Raw genomic sequence first — 20,477 nt, forward strand, 5'->3', positions numbered from 1 at the left:
AAAAAAATCAGTGTTCAGTGCCTGCTGATGGTCATGTACGGGTGCTTAGGGAAAGAACAGAAGGTTCGATCATGTAGATGGTGCCTTTTCAAACTTCAAGCAATTTGCGATGCACGGTTTAAGGAGTTTATGAGCCAGACACTGCGTCCACGTTTGTGTTTATTAGTGTTGTTTGGGTTTTTTTCTATCTGTATATTTTTGTCATTCCACTTACACTTTGGGCTTCAGTGTTGTGACAATGAGTCTCACAGTTGTAATTATGATTTATGTGATGTAGTCTAGCCTTTCCATTAATTTTTTTTTTATAAACCTGCTGCCTGATTTCATAATTTTGTGGATTTAATTAACGGGAATACTCAGTTACATTAAGAAAAAATTCTTTTTAGAGAGAGAGCGCCAATCATGACACAAGGCTGCCTGTTTGAGCAAGACTTTCTGTAATTATTCGCTGGGGAGTTTCTTGTTACCTATAGAAGATACGGTATTTAGTGTTGAACTGTCTTCTGGTGTGATAGCCTCTGTGGGCAGCTAGTAGGTTTTCATCCTGGCCGCAATCGCTACGTCCTCATGGTGACTAGAGTTGATTCCTGGATATTCCAAAATAAGCTGCTAATTACTCAGAATGAAGCACTTTGCCCATTGAACACACAACATTACACGTACTTGTCCATAAATGCCAATGGGTGGCTCGCAAGGTACGTGTCCTGGGCCCAAGACCTACCTGTCTAGAGCTGAGTGGCAGAACTTTTTTTGACTGATAAAACCAGCCTGCTGTCCCCAGACTCACTCACATGTAATAACGGGCAAATGCCACGTTATCTTACGGTGAAAGTGAGGTGAAAGTTCAGCGTGTACTTGCTGGCCCTCGCTCTTAGTTAAGATGTTTATTTACATACTGTAATGACCACAGAACAGGTTCGTTTCTGAGGCCCAGAATATAGAATCATAGAATCGTTAGAGTTGGAAGGGACCTCAAAGATCATCTAGTTCCAACCCCCTGCCATGGGGGGTTGGAACAGATGATATTAACAGATCTCTCACTAATTCCTGGGTAAAATGACAGCAAAATCAAAGACTTCCTGTCAAAAATCACAGAAGTTGTTTTAATTAAAAATAGGAAATGGTTCCTTCTCGCTGGGCATTGTGTTCCAACTGTGTTCGTGTAAAGCAAAGTTTTGCGGTGGGTATTGAATATCCTAATCTTTACTCCTTTGTTTTTCTTTTTCTAGGAGAAGCTCTGCCTACCACATCACATCCTAGAAGAAAAGGGCTTGGTAAAAGTGAGCATAACAGTTCAAGCATTGCTAGATGTAACCACAGTGAAACAAGCTTTATTCACATGAAACCCCTGTCTCTGCTGTTAACCAGCTCCACTGTGCCATCAAAGAATCAAAATACTGCCCATCTTTTCAAACTGCATTGACAAAAACCCGTGCTCCGAGAGTATTCTGACACTTCTGATTTTAAAATCGTCTTTCAGACTGTACACATGCGTCGAACTGCAAACCAGAAACCCAACAGAAACATTTTTCTAGAGCAAACTGGCGCTTCACTGCTTTTATAGCTCACTTTGTACAGTACTTACTAATGCAGCCACCTCTCTGCCACGTAAAAATGTGTGGAGTACACAGCTGTCTTGCAGCAAGATACCTTCATATTATTAAACTAAGAATCATTTTAATCGTTTAGCAGGGTGGGGAGGGAGAGTAAATCAGACTTTTAACCATGTTAGGTTTTTCTGCAGTTGCTTTGGGCTATTGCCTTTTAAAAATATCCAGACATAAAATATTTATATAAATATTATTTATTAGTGAGTTGTTATTCATCCTTTGGATGCAAAATGTAAATTAGGAAACTGTATTTTATTACTGCTTTTTTGTGGTTAAACACTTTATTTTAATATAAATATTTAGGGTTTTTTTTATTCTACTTGGTGTGCAGTAGGTCTAGATCTCCGTAAATTGTATTTTCTAATATGTAAGATACAAAGCAAACAAAATAGGTGCTTTTATTAAAAGAACAGCTAGCTGGAATGGCATTCTTTATTTCTTGAATTTGTGGAACATTGGTAAAAATTTGTCTGCATTCCATTGAGTTTCCTACATTCCAGTAGCATTTTTCCCCCCGCTAGACTAAATTGGCTAAAACTGAGAGCACACCCGTTTTATTTGTATATAGATGTTTAAGGAAGAAAAAAAAAATAAGGAAAGATGTAAACTTGAAAAATAAATGTGAACAAATATTTTTGATTGCTTATATTACTATGCACAAGACATTTAACTTTTGCCACAACAAAACGAATGATGTGCATTAGGATCAGGTGTCTTGAAATATAATTTTGCACTGTAACTTGATTTCTTTTAAAGACTACAGCACTACGGGACAAATAATAAAAAACAGCACAACAACGTTAGCGAGAAGATTTGCCAGGTAGCTAAAAAATTTTAATCGTTTTCTTCAATGATTCCTTCAAGAGGAGATGAAATTATTAAAATCGCCAAAGGCAGTCTCAAAGACCTGATCTTCCAGACAAAACCTGCTGGGTACAGTGCTTCTCCGTATAGTCTCCCATCATTTTCCCACTGAATTAAGCACAATGTTCTGTAGTGAATGCTTGCGGGATCAGACCTCTCATCCCACGTCAGCAATAGGAAATAAGGTTATTTTTCTCATTGCTACTTTAATTTTTTTGAAGAGGTTTTTAAAAGCATAACTTATTATTAAAACATCCCATGGTTTCCATCAAAAAGTTCCAGCACAGCGATTCTCGCGATACCTGGAACATCCCTTTTTCTTTCATCCGAGAAGCCGGTGATGTAACTTCAGCAAGCGGGGCAGGAAAGCTGCACGTGGTGAAAAGGGGAGCCGGTGGGGGTCCGCGGGCGCGGGAGCAGGTAGTTGGAAACGCAGAATGACAAAAAAGAGGCACCGGGTGGCGGGAGGACTAAATACGTAAGCAAGAGAACGCGGAGAGGACTATCGGATAATCCAAGGCTTCTTGGAAGGACGATGCAGGCGTGTCACTGCTGCGTACCCAGGCAAAGTGACACACCCCTTCACACAGCCACTGCGTTGAAAAACCACCAGTATTCCACTAGCAGATTTTTAATGGTTAATTCCGTATAGGAATGCGGACTGCGTGTTTTAACACCGCAAATTGCCGGTGCGCTGGTACGTATTGACAGCGTTAGGAGGAGGAAGGTGGGACTCGCAGGCAGCACCGTGTGCACGGAATAGCCAGTCACTTCAACCAAAGCGGAAGCGTTTATTTTGCAGAGGGAACATTTGAGTTAAACAGTGATTTGGATTGGCAGCTAGCATATTGTTTCCTATAAAATGTACTGTGCACTTTAACACTAAATTAAAAATGTATTTTAATATTTTACAGAGCTGCACAAATATCTGTTTTGTCAAAAAGCATGAGCAATGTAAAGAAAGTAAGTTTTCAAGTCAGAGTTTATCAGATTTTAAAAGCATTCGAAGATTTGAGTATAAAAATAGGAATATTGATTTCTGCATCTTGAGGGATAAAATGCAGGTTTCCTGAGTATTTTTTTACAATGTATATATGGCAACATGAAGCTTTGTAATTATTATTATTTTGACAAATCTTGTTTTTTCATAATTAAAATTTTGTTTTCCTCCTGATAGTGTCTTTCAGTATTTGCTTGAAGTTGGCTGTAAATAAATAGCTCTAAATATTTTGTAATACAGCTTTTTTTATGCAGTCTTAACCTGTATGGCTAAAAAAAGAATCTTCATGAACCTTTGTATACTATTTATATGTGCAATAAAACATGCATGGCGAATCTATAACACACTAAGCTAAGCAGTGAACACAATGTATATAGAAGAATCTTTACTGTAGTTTAAAATTAAACTATTTTATTTGTAGAAACCCTTTAACGACTACCCCTGTGACTGACAGTTTCTTGTAAAAGAGATGGTGGTTGGAGAGCTTAACACTGGGAACAATGGATGAGGATTTGGGGATGGAGACGAATACGATGTGACCCAAATAAAGGAATTCTGCAGCTAAACTAGGAATAGGATCTGGCTAGTAACTTGAGTAGTCAGGTCCTGCCACGAAACTTCCTGGAGCTGTGCTGCTCCAGGTCTCCTGCCAGTCACATAGTGAGCAGCAGCAGTGGAATTAACCACCCTGTGCCTCCAGGGCTGGGTGAGCCGGCAGGCTCAGATCAGGGACAAGGAAGACCCCACTGTCAGTTTGCTCCTGCAACATCCCCCTATGAGAGTCATTCGTTTTACTGCTTTACTTCCCACTTTGCTCTACAGTGCAGCTTTTTTTTCCCTCCCTGCCGTCCTTCTGAAATGCAGATTATTCTGCGGGGTTTCGCTTTAGCAAACAAAATTGGATGATTTCTTTATTCCAAGTGAATCCAAGCAATACTGCAGTAACCTTTTCTGACCTGGGGATAACCCAACGTAACAGGGCTGCAACAAGCTGCTTGATCCTTCTCCTGTCTCTGCAGAAACAGGTAGTAGTGCCTACTGCTTGTAAGGCATAGTATGGAGCCTTCTCCTTCTGAGGTCATCTAAGGACAGATTCTGCTCTCTTCTCATTTCTCTAATGAAGAGCCTTGACCTTAACCAGGTGATTTTATGGCTGTGTTTGTTCACTTTTGGTAGTGGATTTTGGAAGGGGAGGATCTTTCTGCAGTCATCTCCTGGGGAGATCCTGCTTCTGATTGCCAATGGAGCCGAGGGCCTTTGTGGCTGTTGTGATACAAAGCCAGGACAGACCCATTGCTGCCTTGGGATCAGTGTAATTTAGGCAGGAAGAGTCCTGCAGCGGTCCTCTGGTGCTGCTCCTCACCGAGAGCAGAGCCTGTTCCACAGCCCTGTCCAGCTGAGGTTCAAGCACTGCCAACAGCAGAGATCTGACGACCTCGCACAGATTCTCACAAGAGCCTATCAGCCACTTACCAGAATCTGTTCCCGCTCACAAATCAGGCAACTGGACTTGCCTCTCAAGGAGGAAGGCAGCAGTGTGTGTAAATTCTAGGTTTCACCAAGAGGTGCAGGAAGGCAGTCAATTATTAGGAGCACCAAGTGGAAAATATGACGGGTATTATCAGCTCCAGAACTGTAGCTGGGCAGTTATTTGGGGATGCTGATATGGTAACTGATCTCCTGCTAGACTGTAAATTAAGGATACAGGAAATAAAACTCCCCACAGCTATCCACAGCACAATGGGAAACTTAGGACTATGCCATATAAATTTATCAACTATGAAAGAGGGCTTTTCCCCCACCATGCAAGGCAAGATTTTTCCTACCATTAACCCAGCAGCTTGAAAAGGGCAGTTTAAAAGCACTTACAGTAAACTGCAGGGTTAAACCTGCTTTTTCATCTCTAACATAACATGCAGGTGCACACGCTCCTGTTAGGGAATTAAAAAAAAAAAGTATATACCCCTTTCCCTTAAACACAATTATCAGAACGCATTAGGGAAAAAAAACACTAGGTTTGCCAGATCACAAACAGAAATACACATCTTCTTTGGAAGCGCCTGCACCAAGCTGCACGCCCCGACTCCACGGCTGCTCTGTTCGTGGTGCTTGGCACGAGGCTGCAGCACAAGCACAGCGCGCTTTGGCTTCAGTCCAGCACTAGATGCAGCCCAGCAAGTCACTTGCTGGCTACAGCAGAGCAGTCACCTGGTTGCTCAAGGAGGAGAAACAACTAGCAGCAGCTGCCACACATTAAACAAGCCTCTGAGCCAATTCTGCTGTTGTGCAAGCAGAAAAACCTGTGTTTAGCACTTGTGGCTTAAAATTTTTATGTCTGTGCCCTGTCTTTACATGAGAGGACGAATTCTGTGTCTGTGGTAAACCTATACAGTGTGGAAAACTTACATTCGGTTGCAACACACAGTCGTACCTTCCCAGCCTTCTCTGCTGACTTCAGAAATAGGCAGATGCAGATCGATAAAAGTGAACGCACAATTTAAGCCTGTCACCACCAACGGAAACGTAAGTTAAGTTCCCAGTTCCGATCTATCTCCTGGCAACCTCGAATGTAGCAGGGGCTGCAGCAACATGAGAGCATTAATTGCATTGCTTACAAAAGCCAACCACTCCTACCCTTGTATTTCCTCTGGCAAGAGTGAGTCCAGGTTTGAGCAACACTGCAGGTTCAGCTGAACTACAGGAACGCAGAGGTTCCAAGTGATCACTGGAACGCAAGATAAACACCTCACCGGAACAACCTGCGTTCTTGCCCCGCACACGGTAGCTGGCAGAATTACACCACCAAGAACTACTCTAGATCTACAACTGTCAGGCCTAAATTCTGCCACCTTCACTAAAATAAGCACACGTTTTCGGCAATGACATATCAGATCATCTACGGATAGATAATCATTTTTCGTATCTATTTCTCAGCTTCCTCTCTGTCAAGTCTAAGAAACCCATAAACACAGCATAAGCCTTTCACACTCAGCAACAAACAAAGGCAAGTGGAGGACCTAGGACACAGCACGCACCTTCATGGTGTTAACAGAGTTTCTGAAGCATGCAAGAACCTTCAAAATACTTACTCCAAAGCACACACATCAAATTAAGTGGGACTTTTATTTTTCTCAGCAGTACAATCAGAAGAGCTCCATTTTACAGACACTACTTCAGCAAATGATTTTTCTTTAGTTCCGCCCTGTCCCTTGATTCCTATTGGACAGATGACACATCCAAACGGTTCAAGCATTGAGGTATTTTGCATGATGTTTGATGTGGTCATTAATAAATGTAGCAATGAAAAAATAGCTGTGATCGTAACCCTGGAAAAGAACAGCAACACAGAGATCAGCAAATAACACAGAGTTCATGATAAAGCAATCAGGCTAAGCTCTCCTCTAAGAAAGTTCATGACTCTTCTGTTTTTATCTATTTTAAGACATCAAAAATACCTGTATTACAAATAAAAACTTTAAAGGACACCTAACTAACAGGTGAAGTATATATGAACACTAGAAAGCTAAACAAACAGGAAGTACCTTAACCTGCCCTAATCTGGGCACATAAATTAGAGATGGTAACAGCACCAGCTGCAGAGCGAGACACAATGTGAGAGAACAGTTCCCCTCACTGGCATTGCCCTACTGGTAAAACACAGGGTATAAGGAGAACACAGCCCAGGTCTGAACTACTGCTCCAGCACCATGCTAAAATGACAAGAAAACCTCTTAACTGCTCCGTTCTGTCAGCACTAACTGTATCTTTTGGTGCAAGGCTGTCTAAAAGCCCTTAGTAATAAATCAGAGAGGACAATCCCTCCTTCTCCCCAGCTGAGCCCTTCACTGGGTCTGGCTTGAAGTTGTCAGTTGCTTACAAAGACTCTAATGCTCTCAGGACAGTGCTGTTCTGGGTCACTGACTACAGGAAAGAGCAATCCTTCCACCTGGGTCTTTAAATGGTTCTAAGATTTCAAGCAGATCCATACCTTTCCTGATTTACACAAACGCATGCAAACTAGATCACAAAGTTTTCTGCTGAACGCAATTCCCCCAGTACAGAGGAGGAATCCAGCAAAAGCACATCTGTCGCTTTGCTTGAACAATGACTGTGATACTCTGTAAAAATCATTAACGCCGCTTCTGCAGCCGACCACTGGCAGCTTGAGCTACCATCAACAGATCAGTTCGTTGAAACTGAAGTCATGACCCCACCTAGTGGGGAAATGCAGCTGAATCTGATGGATATTTGATCTGGTGATCTAGTTGAGAGGCGTCCCTGCCCATGACAAGGAAGTTGGATTAGATGATCTCTAAGGTCCCTTCCAGCCTATGCCATTCTATGATCCTATGATATCCCACTCCTCGATGGCTGATGTTAAGGAAGATATCACTTCCCATCCTCTTCCTCACTTGGCCAGGGACAGACCCACAGGTAAGTAAAAGGATGCCTAGTGAAGAGACACCCTTTTTGCTACCAGTTAGATAACCCCCAAAATCAGAAAGCAACACCTCAACAGTCATGGGTTGCAGAAGGAACTTGCCTGCTGCAGTCTAAAGACGACCGGGATTTTCCGCTCTGTGCAGGCCGCGATGAAGTTATCAGGCAGTAACTGGCCAGCTGATAGAAACTGGTCATCTTTGCCTTGGTCAATCAGGATGTCCAGGTGAGAGTCCGGATAGGACTTCACAAGTTGTGTAGCGTCGTATGCCTGCAGGAATAAAAGAGAAACGACATTCACGTACACACGTTCGACTGGGTCAAATTTGCTGACTGCAAGAAAAGAATGGCATCTGTACGGTACTGGCTGATATCCATCAGGACACCAAATTACACTCTGGAAGAGCAAAAAACTGGGGAAATTGCAGGCAGCTGAAAAGTAATACCCACATTTTAAAAAGGGTAAATAGCATGACCTAAGAAATTACCCAACTGGCAGTTTGACATCACTTGTGCACCACATAGAACATCCAGCCCAGGGCTAAATTCATACAGAATCAAAGAACAGCCACAAAACCTGGTACCAATTCACATGCTTGTACAGAAACTAGATCCTGCCAAAATAACTTTGTATCCTGATGTAACTATTGTGGCAGCTAAAGGTCAAAACACCCCCATTATACAATTATGCTCGTAGCAGGCATTTAACCTGAATATCGCCATGATAATTTGACGAAGAAAACTTTATACAACTGAGAAACGAAAACAGTGCACACAGCATAAATTAAAGAGTATTAACATACATGTGTCAAAAAGTAATTATGAATGGGGAACATGTTTCCTGTGGGGTCTTGTACTTGGTACACGCTCAAAAAACCCAACAATCCTTTAAAAATCTAGAGAAGTGCTTAAGGCAGTGGAGAAGACAGATCACCAACAGACACCAAAATGCAAAGTCCTACCACTAAGGCATCAGAGCCATGCTTCCAGGATGCCACCGGATCCAGAAACGGCACTGCAATGGAACTGGGAGCTTGGACTCAGCCAAGGACTGTGGCCACGGTATAAAATGATCCTTGTATATATTTACACGACAATTTTAAGGAGAAATACAAAGATCAGAGGTTGTCTACCTGTGCCAAAGGCAGGTCTAAGTCTATTCCTGATGCCAGCAGTTGATCTACTGGACTGTGTTTGCAGAAGACCTCCAAAGCAAGTTAAAGGGCCAGAAAATGTGTTTGTTTTTTCAAAATAAATTCATTAAGTTAAGTGTAAGCAAGTTTAACTGGCGATATCTAAAGATACAAACTACTCTAGTAACAATTGTGAAAGCAGCTAATGCTCTCCATTTCTGTAACATTTTAATTAGACCTGCAAGTCTTCCTAAGAGACACTTTAATCCAATATACAAGGGATTTAACTGCAGCTTGTGTTTATTTACCAGGAAATCAGAGTACCTGGTCACGACGATCCCTTCTCACTTAATTCTAGAAATGCAGTGCAATGTTTATGCCGAGGTTAAAATACTGAAGGACTGCCGAAATAATGCAGCAACATGCCCAGAAACATTTTTGTATCATAGCCATTCCTCTGTGGCTACTTATATTTCATAATTAGGGCACTGGAGCTAAAACTTAACTTTGTCCGCTTTAACCCTGTTCTACGGGAAAACAATTTCCAGCTATCCAAAGGGCTCCTCTGCTACCTGCCTCCAACAGGCTGCCTCTGCAGATGCCACAAGGCTCATTTTGCCCAGAGAAGTTGTAGATGCCCCATCCTTGGAAGTGTTCAAGGCCAGGTTGGATGAGGCTTTGGGCAACCTGGTGTAGTGGAGGGTTTCCTCACCCATGGCAGGGGGGTTGGAACTAGATGATCTTTGAGGTCCCTTCCAACCCAAACCATTCCATAATTCTATGATTCTATTAGTCTCTGAACAGTTTGTAGCAGTCTCTCTTTTCAGGCTCCTACAAAAAACAGCTGATTTGAGTATTGAAAACTGAGTTTTTAAGAGATGGGCCGCTGCCTAGCTCTCTTTTAAACTGCTTGCTGTGTTCATGCGTTAGAGAAAGTCTCAGACTGCTCGTAATTCCTGTTAGCCTGGATTTCAAGATCTTCATAAAACAGGGAGGAATTTAGTCAATTTGATGAGAGCTTGCTATCACATTACATTTGTTATAAGCACCACCAGGCAACAGGGAGTCATACCCACCAGTAACATACAACGCTGACCCATGCTTAAAGGTGTGCTAAAACAGCAGTACCAGTACCGGAGCGTTATTCCAGGCTCCTGCAGCCATGTATCTACAGGTAACTCATTCACGCATTATTGAAGGGCTGCGGTTGAAACACATACCTCCCATTTGCTTACATCTGATCCCAGATATCCACCAAGGGCTTTCTTCCCCCACTGACACTGAATTGGGTTGCAGATAGGAGCAAACGCCGATACAGACTGTTCAGCAGGAAAGCATGAAAAAAAACAAAACAACATGTATGAATTAAGAAAAGTGATTCTGCTAACTAACAAACAAAAAGTGCCAGAACCCACGGCTCCCCCACCAATTCTCTGAACTAGGCATCCTAACTATTATCCTACTTCCCTCTTATTTGTTTTTTCTAGATCCACAGTTTTGCTTTCCTTTTTCGCACATCAGCCAAGCTTCAAGAGGCAGGGCTAGACGTCCCGTTCTTTTTCTTGCTGGGAAATGTTGGCTTGAATTCCCTGAAGCAGCAGAGAAGCATCTCAAGTCTGTTGTCTGGTCAGCATGGTCTAAGTGCGGGACTATTTCAGCTCCAACTGGATATTGGCACAGCATGAGAAAGGCCTGAGGCACGGGGCTGCTCAGCCAGTCTGAGCATGCAACAGTGTCTCATGAATTTAGCTACCTCCAGGATTAGGGGTCAAGAACAGTGCACTTCAGATCACCACTCCAGGTACAGGTGTCAGAAGTCCAAGCCCTATTCTTATGCTTCTTTTGGATTTGGCCCTGGGATATCAATATTACTACTCTTATCTTGCAAGAAATAGCAACAAACTGTCTGAGCCACTGCCAGTTCTCGTGGAGTTTGGTATTTTCAATTTAACATTTAATTCTTTTAGACAATACAACCAACAGTTAAATGCCAACAGTGAAAATGGAAATTTCTGAACTACTGGCTCCAAAAGACAAAAAGGAGAGATAACAAAAATAAAGCTTTATCTTACATTCAGCTCTCTTATAATGCCAAGCTAATGACACTGAGCAAGTGTTACGCCGTTTTCAAAAACACAGTTCCATTTTTGCAGCAGCTGATCACAAAGTACAGGGACAGGACAGCCCATGAAAGGACTGATCCACAAAGGCAGAGCCCCTCATCTCTGAAACACCAGTGCCTGATTCTCCCTCAGAAATGCATTTTGCAGAAGCGTATCTCCAAAGAGAACAACAAAATTTCTTTCAAACCTCAGGAGTATAAAGAAAAGGCAAACCAGTTCCAGCATGTTTGATTTAGGTTCAAGTAGAACACAAACACACACAACTTCAGGCACCTCGAATACTTCAAAAATCAATCTTTAGGAAAGCTGACATGCAAATCTGAAGGGAGGGGAAGGGGAAGAGGAGGAGGGAAATGTCCTCTGGATACTATTCCAGGTGAAGTTCAGGTTCTTACAGTTACACTTGCTAGCAGATGGAGTTAACAGACTCTGTAGTAAATTCTAAGCAAACAGACATATAATGACGATGAAAATGCTTGCTGGTAATAAAAGCTCCAAAATGAACAAGATAAGATCTGAAAATATAGCAAATCACACAACTCCAGAGCTAGAAGTCAATACTTAAGTATAACAATTGGTTTGGAAGAGCTATAGCATCATCCAAAAGAAACTGAACTCAACTTTTAAAATTTGCAGATTTTTTTTTTAAATTTCACTGACACTCACATTCCACAGTGGTGTTTCTGGCTTTTCCATATTCTAATACTAGGTATCAATGAACTGTGACAACTAAAACTGTTATATATTTAATGCTGTAATGGAATTTGGTATTATGCTTTCTTTCTTCACTTCTATAGAAATCTGTATAAGCCTTAGTATACCTCAGACAAGCTGTATTATATCTTACTTTGTACTTTCCAGGATTCTTCAGAGCAAGAATAAGAGCTCCATGACCTCCCATGGAATGCCCAAAAATAGACATCCGGTCAGGGTCAGTTGGAAAATTCGCATTTATTAGTTTAGGCAGCTGTAAAGGAACAACAGTGGCATAAAAACATTAAAGCAACTTGAGTACGTTTAGGCAAAGTAGTACACAAATAACTAGAGCATTTTAATGCCAGCAAGTCACTGTAACCTAAGGCACAGCTTTGGTTCTAGCCTGACATTTGAAATCATGGCCTGAAAGCAATCTCAACAGGACTGTAAAAACAAAAGGAAACAATCTGATAATAAGTACCTCAAAGTATCTCTATAGGAATCTACCATAACCCTCTAACACAAGATGTGGGAATTTCCTAATAAACAGTCTCATTACATAAATTTGTGTTCCTGTAAGTGACCAAAATGGCAAATTGGACACTCACCTTTCTAATATATATTTCAAGGATTTCCTTTTACACCCAGTCAAAGAAAAAACAACAAACACCCAAACCACCACCCCACCCTCCCAAGACAGACAGTAAGAACAGTCTAAACGAGCAATACAACTGAAGTACTGGTGCAGTGAAATGCAGAGCGTTGCTCCAGAAGCAGCAGAGCAGACATTTTATAAGAGCAGAGACTGAATAACTAATGAATCAAGATTAGAAGTGTAGGCCAACCAGCATCTCCAGCAGGAAAGCCAACTCAAGGAGTTCCTGCTCAGGCCCAGCCAAGTGTTATTGCCTCTGTGCTGTTCTCTCCCTCCTCAGTTCTACTGAGGAGTAGTAACTGTTTGGGGAGGAAGGGCCTAACAACTGGGTAAATCCAGCCACTGAAATAACTAAGGATTAAAAGAGAAATAATAAATCATTTTTATAAGAGGAGAGCAAGAATACAACCAACCATCCATAGGCTATCAAGCAAAGGTGCTTGGTGCTAGGAACAAAGAGCATGACTGAACCACACCCCTTCCAGGAGAACCCAGCAGAAAAGTTACCTCATCCTTTATGTAGGAATACATCCTATAGTTTGTTTTCCAAGGATCTTCAGTGGCATCCACATAAAAACCAGCACCGGTGCCAAAATCCCAGCTTTCGTCTTCTCCTTCAATATTGCAGCCACCTATCATGAAAATTCTATCTATATTTACTGTCTTTCCTTTACTAGATGTTCAGGATTGGAAAACCTATCACAAATTAGAGACTCGAGACATGAGTTTCTCCATCAAAATGCCTCTACCCTTCCAACCATAAGACAATTCAGATTTTCATTCACTAGTTCAGTGTTTCAAGTATTATTTCAACATCACCTTCAAAATGCCACTAACGTATTACTTACAGATGCATCTTCTAACTTGTTTCAGTATCCCTTCATAAATAAACATGACATATTGATCTCTCTTAAACTAATACTGTAAAGCTTCATCCCATTTACCCAGGGACTTATTCAAAAGTTGGCACTTCTCAATTGGTGCTATCAGCTTACCTCAGTTATTAGACCTCATCCTATCAAGAACAAGAAAGTATGTGAGAAGAAAGAACTGTAGAAAATTTTCTTTCCCCTAGAAGGACAGAATCACGTATCACCAACTGGTTTGTCCAGACCAGTTTATGTGCTTCAAATAACGTCTGCTACACCTCCTTTTTTAACATCCAACAGCATAACAACACTTACTGTCCCTATCATTTTTTAAGGATATAACTGTACCTCTTCCGCAATTCACTTAATTGCTCCCGCCTATAACTCCCCATAAAACTTAAGCAATTTCTTCTTTGAATAACTGCAGGTTTCTATCCTCTTTTCCAAGGCTACACATTCAAACTAAATTTGCAGATGTCTCCTTGAAAGTCAACAGATCCCATCCAGTCCTCACTTCTTCTCCCTTTGATTAGCCTGTGATTCACCAGCCTGGTTTGCAGAATGGAATGTAATATTTCAAGGTATACGTGACAGGAAATAACGGCCTCCCTCTCTCCAAAATGTTCCTAGTTTCTGCAATCCAAAATTACATGGGCTTTCCACCACTGTCAGAACACACTGCAAATGCATGTGAAATTTTACAGTCCCTGACGATTTGTGCAGAGATACCTGCCACGTTGCCACAGCGGGAAATCAGATTTTCACAAGGATCAAAGTTGTGTTTGCTCCAGTGAAGTGCCCTTGAACACTGAGTGATTTTGTAACAGCCACCGGAGGTGCATACGCAACATGTTGGACATTAAAAGTTTGCTATCTGTCCCTCAGAGATGGATAAAAACTCGGAAAGTCCTGCAAAGCAATGAAGGCAACGCTGATTCTGCCAGAAGAAACTTAAAGGAAACATTGAAAAAAGAAATTTGAAAAGGAACCTGCAAAATACTGCTCAGCACACCTGTCTGGTAAAGCCAAGCCTGTCAGAGGGTCTGTAATGACAGGTATTTCAGGTTTTCACACAGTCTTTCACCCCATCCAGATACATCTCCTAGCTCCTGGAAGGTAATTCTCATGGAGTCATAACTACAGAGTAAAGTGTTTTCTCTACATTTCTCTCAATTTGGGATTACATTTGAACTGCTCTTCACTTCTTTCTCCAGACAGCTTGAAGGGATTTAAGAACATCTGGGGTCTCTGAGCTAAAATCTGAGTATAATATGAAACACACACTGAAATTCATCTAAATAGCAGAGCAATCCTGATCAGTTTAATTAGACAAGAAGGCAAGAGAGAAGCTGCAAAGGTTTTAAAAGAAAATGGTCAGAGCAATGAACTATGCAAATGCAGTTTCACATCGATAAAGACAACTTACACAGACAACAATAAAAACACATCCCAGTATAATTACCCAAGGGTAATTCTAATCCTGACATAACGTGAATAATGCAAAGGCTAGTTGCCCATCTCTAGTCTGCAGCAGACAGCAACAATGAAGTGTAAAGTTCATTAATACACAAGTTTTTCTCTTCTGTCCCTCTTCTTCATTAGAAACATGCATTTCTTTTCTTGTCCTGACACAACTTGAGAACCTAGATGTGAAAAATATTTTCTGGGAAGAACATCACTTCATTCCCCTATTACCTGTGTTCAGATCTGACCCATTAAAGCTTGGGAAATATTAGAAGACTGCCACCTTTGTATACAGCACTCGTGAGACTTTTAGCAGAATCCAGCAAATACACTGAATAACAATAATAATAATCCAGCAATAATACACTGAATCCCCAAAAGACTGTATTTCTAGTAACTGCAGATCCACCATTTTCAGGTTTCCCATACCACACATAAGCTCAGCCTTACACAAACAACAGCACATCATTTTAAAAAGCCTTTCATCTGCAGTCCATTGCAGCTGCAGGGGGGAAGGGTTGCTGGTTTGCTTTTCTAAGTATTGGAATCCTCTGGAGACATGTATTTAATAGGCTTTAGAAGACAGAATATGATAAAGAGTAAATATTGCATCTTTGTGTGACAACGCAGTTCTGCAGATCTCAGCAAGCCACAAAGGGCAGGCAAGTGTCTCTGATAACATTTTCCTTTTCTTCTCCCTCCTCCTTCATACCAAACTCAATGGCCCCTTTGTTCTAGTTTTAGTACCACTAGTCTAAATCACCTAGTTTTTAGACAATAAAGGAGTTTCAAAAGTCAAACCTTCACTACCATGTTATTAAGAACACAGACAATATAATCTAGCAAACAATGCAAGATATACAGGTGAGGTCATATTCTGACCCAGGTGGGCAAAACACTTTGTGGCAAACTGCAGCACTCCATTCTTTGAGGATAAAGACAGCGTGCTTCAGTGTAACGCCTGTTATCATATCTCTTGCCAAAACTTACGTGGGCTTGTGTCTGGCGCGACTACAATGAGGCCATATTCAGCTGCAGCTTGATGAAAACCAGCTTTCGTTATAAAATTCTGTTCTGTGCAAGTTAACCCTAGAGAAAAAAAAATATAATTGGTTACACATTGCTCACAGCATACCAGTTTCAAAAACCTTTTTGACAGAAAAGGTTTTGAAAAATAAGAGCAATTCCTATCTCCATAAACACGGACAAGTCTTTTCACTGCGTTCAACAATACTTAATAACCCAGAGAAACGGACACAGCTGCACTTTCACATGTAGCCACACTAACATTTGATCAAAACCAGATCAATATGTATTCTGTACCCCCTTGAGCACCTACTCATGTGGCATCTACAGCTTCCTCAAGCACTGCGTATTTAAATCCATTGACTACAGAGACCGTTGCCAAGGTTAAGACTGTTAACTTCTGACATCTAACCCTGCAACTACATTTTTCTCTCTACCGCCATTTCAGCTGTTTGCATTACAGAATTATACTTGTAGTGTGTCAAATTATCGAGTCATAGAATGGTTTAGGTTGGAAGGGACCTTAAAGATCATCTAGTTCCAACCCCGCTGCCATGGGCAGGGACACTTTCCACTAGATCAGGTTGCTCAAAGCCTCATCCAACATGGCCTTGAACACTTCCAGGGATGGGGCAACCTGTTCCAGCGCCTCACCACCCTCATGAGGGAAGAATTTCTTCCTTATATCCAGTCTAAATCTACCCTCTTCCAGTTTAAACCCATTTCATTTTATATCCTACAACCTTTAGACAGGATGAAGGCCCACAAGAACTATGGCTCCAAACCCCACAGCAATCCAAGCCTTTCGTACTGCAGCAGGCCCAAATGAAGTCCAATTACAAATAAATAGTACTGCCCACCAGTATTTCAATTTTTCTTTATTGAGCCATTTGAATCTAGTTTTCTCTGAAGACAAGTTGTAAATAACCCAATGACTGATATACTAGCCAAGAAAGCATGGCTTAGATTCAAAAAACCAAATGTGCTGCATGACTCAGAGCTCTTCAGACAATTTTGATGCTTCCAAATTCAAGGGTAAACCCTTTCACTCAGTCCACTGTCATTCTACGAATCAGACCTACTAGCTATTTTGTCTCCAAAGAGAGAGTCTCCAAAGAGATAGTCTCCAAACTACCAGTCAATTCTCCAATCTTCTAAACACAAGCATCAATAAAGCAGCTCCTAAAATTACAGAACAGATAGAGCTTCTGCTTTTCATTTTGAATAACGGAAAATAAAAAGCTGTTGAGGGTAGATTTTGACTAGATATAAGGAAGAAATTTTTTACAATGAGTGTGGTGAAACACTGGAACAAGTTGCCCAGAGAAGCTGTGGATACCCCATCCCTAGAAGTGTTCAAGGCCAGGTTGGATGAGGCTTTGAGCAACTTGGTGTAGTGGAGGGTGTCCCTGCCCATGGCAGGGGGTTGGAACTAGATGATCCTTCAGGTCCCTTCCAACACAAACCATTCTATACTTCTATGATTCTATGAATTAATCCTGGAGCCATCACCAACATAAATCTGATCATTCTGAAAGCAATGCTTTAAATTATTTAGGCGCTTTTGGCGCAAGACCCAGCTCTGTGGGAGACAACAGGAACAGGGGAGAGGAGCAAAGCCAGAGTAAGTGGGAGCACATGTTTGTCCACAGAGTCTCACCCCAGCTTGTCTTACATCCAGCAAGACAACAGTTGGATAGGACACCACAGGAGCTGAAGAGATGGAGAAACAATGCTGTGGATGAGACAACTTCACTCCTGCCACACAACCCTCTTCAGCCCCTGGCCCCTCTAGACGAGCTTGCGCCAAGGCTGCTAACAGCGCTTCCTTTTCCAAGTTCACCACTTTGCTCCCTGGAAAACAGCACTCAGAATATGGTGGGAACCAGAGGATAAATTTGCTGGCTCCCATGGGCTAGACTTTGCCACCTATCCTGTTAGCTGAGGCAATCCGTCATAGACAAAGGGAAGCAGGAGGCATTCCAATGGGAAGGCCTTTCGGGAGAACTTTTAAACATATATGTTTTAGAGCAAAAAAACTACACACATTTTAGAAGAAAAGGGTACAACATTTTGAACACTGAGCATTTTAGAACACAGTCTGGTAGGCTACCCCCTGAAGTTGGCTGCATCCAACTTTATCACACCAGGCTTAAAGTAAACGCGTGTTCCAGATGACCTTTTGTAGAATGCAAGATCTGCCACTGAAGTACCTCTACATCAGGTTTTCAATAACTGCAGCACAGGAGCTTAAATATGCTTAAGATTATATTTTTTAAAGTTACTAAAATTCATGTTACTTACCTGAGAGCCAATACAGCACAGGACACCTTTTGGTTTCTGCTTTTGGAGGCAAGTAGATTCCAAATTTCATTTTGCATTTCAGCTCTGCACTGTATTAATAAAACACTCCTTGTTATTACCACTACTTGATTAACACGGTCACTAACATTAAAAAAAGAAAGTTGAACCAATGTATTTCATTCAGAGAGAGATTTGATCAGTGAATTAAAACAACTAAAAAGTAAAGTGACAAGCTATTTAAAAACTCAGCCTTAGACTGTTGAATTGACAAGAGCTAACCTTCCTACCGTATTGTGAACATGTTTAAAACAGAGACTTACAAATAAGCCACAGTTTTGCAGTGTTGCTAACAGGCAATAGCCTGAAAATTGAATTTTGAACCCCAGCAACACTTAACCTGAGCCTTGCCTATTAAATTGGAAAGTAATTTTTACTGAAAAACACATTTATGTGACTCACAGAACATACAATTCACAGCATACCCCACCAAGAGAGAAGCATTTTCAGTCTGCTAAATCTACAGAGTAACCAATTGCCCAATTCATACTAAAGCCTAAAAGTGCCAATAAAACCTTATCTAAACATAACTAATGATTTTTTTTCCTTTGGAATGTTTTTCTGTTCTCTTTCGTCAAACAACAAGAATCTCTCTACTGCACCTGTCTGCTGACAGAGTGCATAAAAGTGAAATATCCAGTAGAGTGATTAGAACTTTGTACACACAGTAGTCCTCCGTGCTGCAAACAGGACAAGCCAAAGTAATGGAGTTTCATCTTAAAAGGCAAAAATATTGGCTTTCTGTCTCAAGTCTGCAGCACTATATCACTACTTGAGATGTTAAATATTAACACAGAAATACAAGAACACAGCCAAAACAGCAGTTTTGGCTCATTTCCTCACTGAAATACGGATATTGGTGAGAAGACACTGTTTTCCTGCAGACTGCTGAAGAACACTGACAGAAACGATAGTATGTATTCACTGCCCCATGCTAAACATATAGGTGGCTTTTGTAGTGTTACCTGTCATGTTCAAACACCTTCTGGAAACCCTCGAAGCATTTGTTGCTGGAAATCTGTTTCAGTGCCATGGTTTTAACTGTAAAAAGTAAAAACAAAGGAGCAAGTTAAATTTGAAAATAAAATATTTCCGGATTTAACTTACAGTGAGTTATGGAAGCAGAAAAGTGGGATACAACTTAAAGCATCTTTGTTTAACGCCACAGTTTTTCAGAGGAAAACACCACCTGCAAACACTTTCTGATCTTTCGTGAACTTTCTGTTTCCCCATAGAAACGGAGGGGTGAGGGAGCTGAATTCCAGAGAGCAGAGCTGACGAAGCCTTCCTGCTTTTCTACAGACCCCCATCGCCAGCCGCCTTTAACCCTGCAGTGACCACAGATCGCTCCTTGTCCAACACCACCGCTGCCGGACAAGAAACCCCCGGTGCTGTGGTTTATTTGCCTGGATGGAGCTGCCCGTGCCGAGCCGCCAGCCCGCCACCTCCGCCGTGAACACACTGGTCCGAGCTCCCCGCCGCCATGCCTGCCAGTAGCCAGTCACTCATTACCGCAATAGTGAGGACTGTAATCATCTTTGATGGAAATTAATTACCTTGTTCTCAAAGTCTAGAGGACAGGAGAAACACAGGCCTCCCCGAGAAGCGGAAGGCTTTGCTTCCCGCGGGGAAAGAACGTGGCTCGGGACGCCTATTTCAGTTACCGGGATAAACTTCCGCACAACCCGTCCCGCCCGCTGCACCACAGCGCTCTCCCGCGCCTCCATCTTCACCCTCCCGCCCTGGGTTACACCCACAGGCCTCAATCCCCCCAGTTCGGCCAGCAGGGCCCGCCGCCGCCGCCCCGCTCTCCCCGCAGCGCGGCCCCGGCCCGCCCGCCGAGCCGCCGCGCACCCCGCCCTGTGCCGCCCGCCGCCTCGGCGGCCCCTTCCCCGGCTCCCTTACCGCGGAGGAGCGGCGGGACGAAGCGGCGGACGGCGCGGGAGAAGGGGCGGCCGCTGTGCGGGAGAGGCCTCCCGCCGCCCCGCCCGCCTCCCCGCCCCGCGCCCGGCGGGGCCTGCCGGCGGCCGGTCAGGGCCTGCCATGGCGGCCGCGGGCCTGTGGTGTCTCCTGGGGAGAGCTGAGGGGTGCGCCGTGTCTGCGGGCGCTGCGCTCCTCCTCCTCAGCGCTCCTCCAGCTCTGCCCCCCGGGCCGGAGGAGAACGGCCCTCCGGCCTTGGCACCTGCGTGCTGCAGAGGCCGCCTTCCCAGCGCTGGGGAAGGAAAACCGAGCTGTA

At 42.6% G+C, this 20,477-nt stretch overlaps 2 protein-coding genes across 5 annotated transcripts in view; one reads left to right on the forward strand and one right to left on the reverse strand.

Annotated features, from left to right (window-relative positions):
• LRCH1 (leucine rich repeats and calponin homology domain containing 1) overlaps window positions 1-3,600 on the forward strand; it is a 136,227-nt gene extending 132,627 nt beyond the window's left edge. For both annotated transcript variants that reach the window (XM_086620528.1, XM_086620533.1), the window contains one exon: window positions 1,230-3,600. In XM_086620528.1, the coding sequence (XP_086476654.1) occupies window positions 1,230-1,343 (114 nt within the window). In that variant the 3' untranslated portion in view covers window positions 1,344-3,600. The remainder of the gene's footprint in view (window positions 1-1,229) is intronic.
• A 2,978-nt stretch (window positions 3,601-6,578) lies between these two features.
• ESD (esterase D) lies at window positions 6,579-20,206 on the reverse strand. 3 transcript variants are annotated; one of them, XM_086612038.1, is made up of 9 exons: window positions 20,147-20,206; window positions 19,207-19,282; window positions 18,185-18,273; window positions 15,845-15,943; window positions 13,029-13,153; window positions 12,018-12,137; window positions 10,268-10,366; window positions 8,018-8,185; window positions 6,579-6,800 (listed from the first exon to the last, which is right to left on the reverse strand). In XM_086612038.1, the coding sequence occupies exons 2-9, from the start codon at window positions 19,272-19,274 to the stop codon at window positions 6,720-6,722; spliced, it is 849 nt and encodes a 282-aa protein (XP_086468164.1). In that variant the 5' UTR covers window positions 19,275-19,282; window positions 20,147-20,206; the 3' UTR covers window positions 6,579-6,719. The 3 variants fall into 3 exon arrangements, with proteins under 3 accessions (XP_086468164.1, XP_086468172.1, XP_086468181.1); XM_086612046.1 differs by lacking the exon at window positions 20,147-20,206 and adding an exon at window positions 19,798-19,876; XM_086612055.1 differs by lacking the exon at window positions 20,147-20,206 and adding an exon at window positions 19,431-19,455.
• Window positions 20,207-20,477: the final 271 nt, after the last annotated feature.

The sequence above is a fragment of the Tauraco erythrolophus genome, chromosome 1, assembly GCF_009769465.1.
Source record: "Tauraco erythrolophus isolate bTauEry1 chromosome 1, bTauEry1.pri, whole genome shotgun sequence".
NCBI lineage: Eukaryota > Metazoa > Chordata > Aves > Musophagiformes > Musophagidae > Tauraco > Tauraco erythrolophus.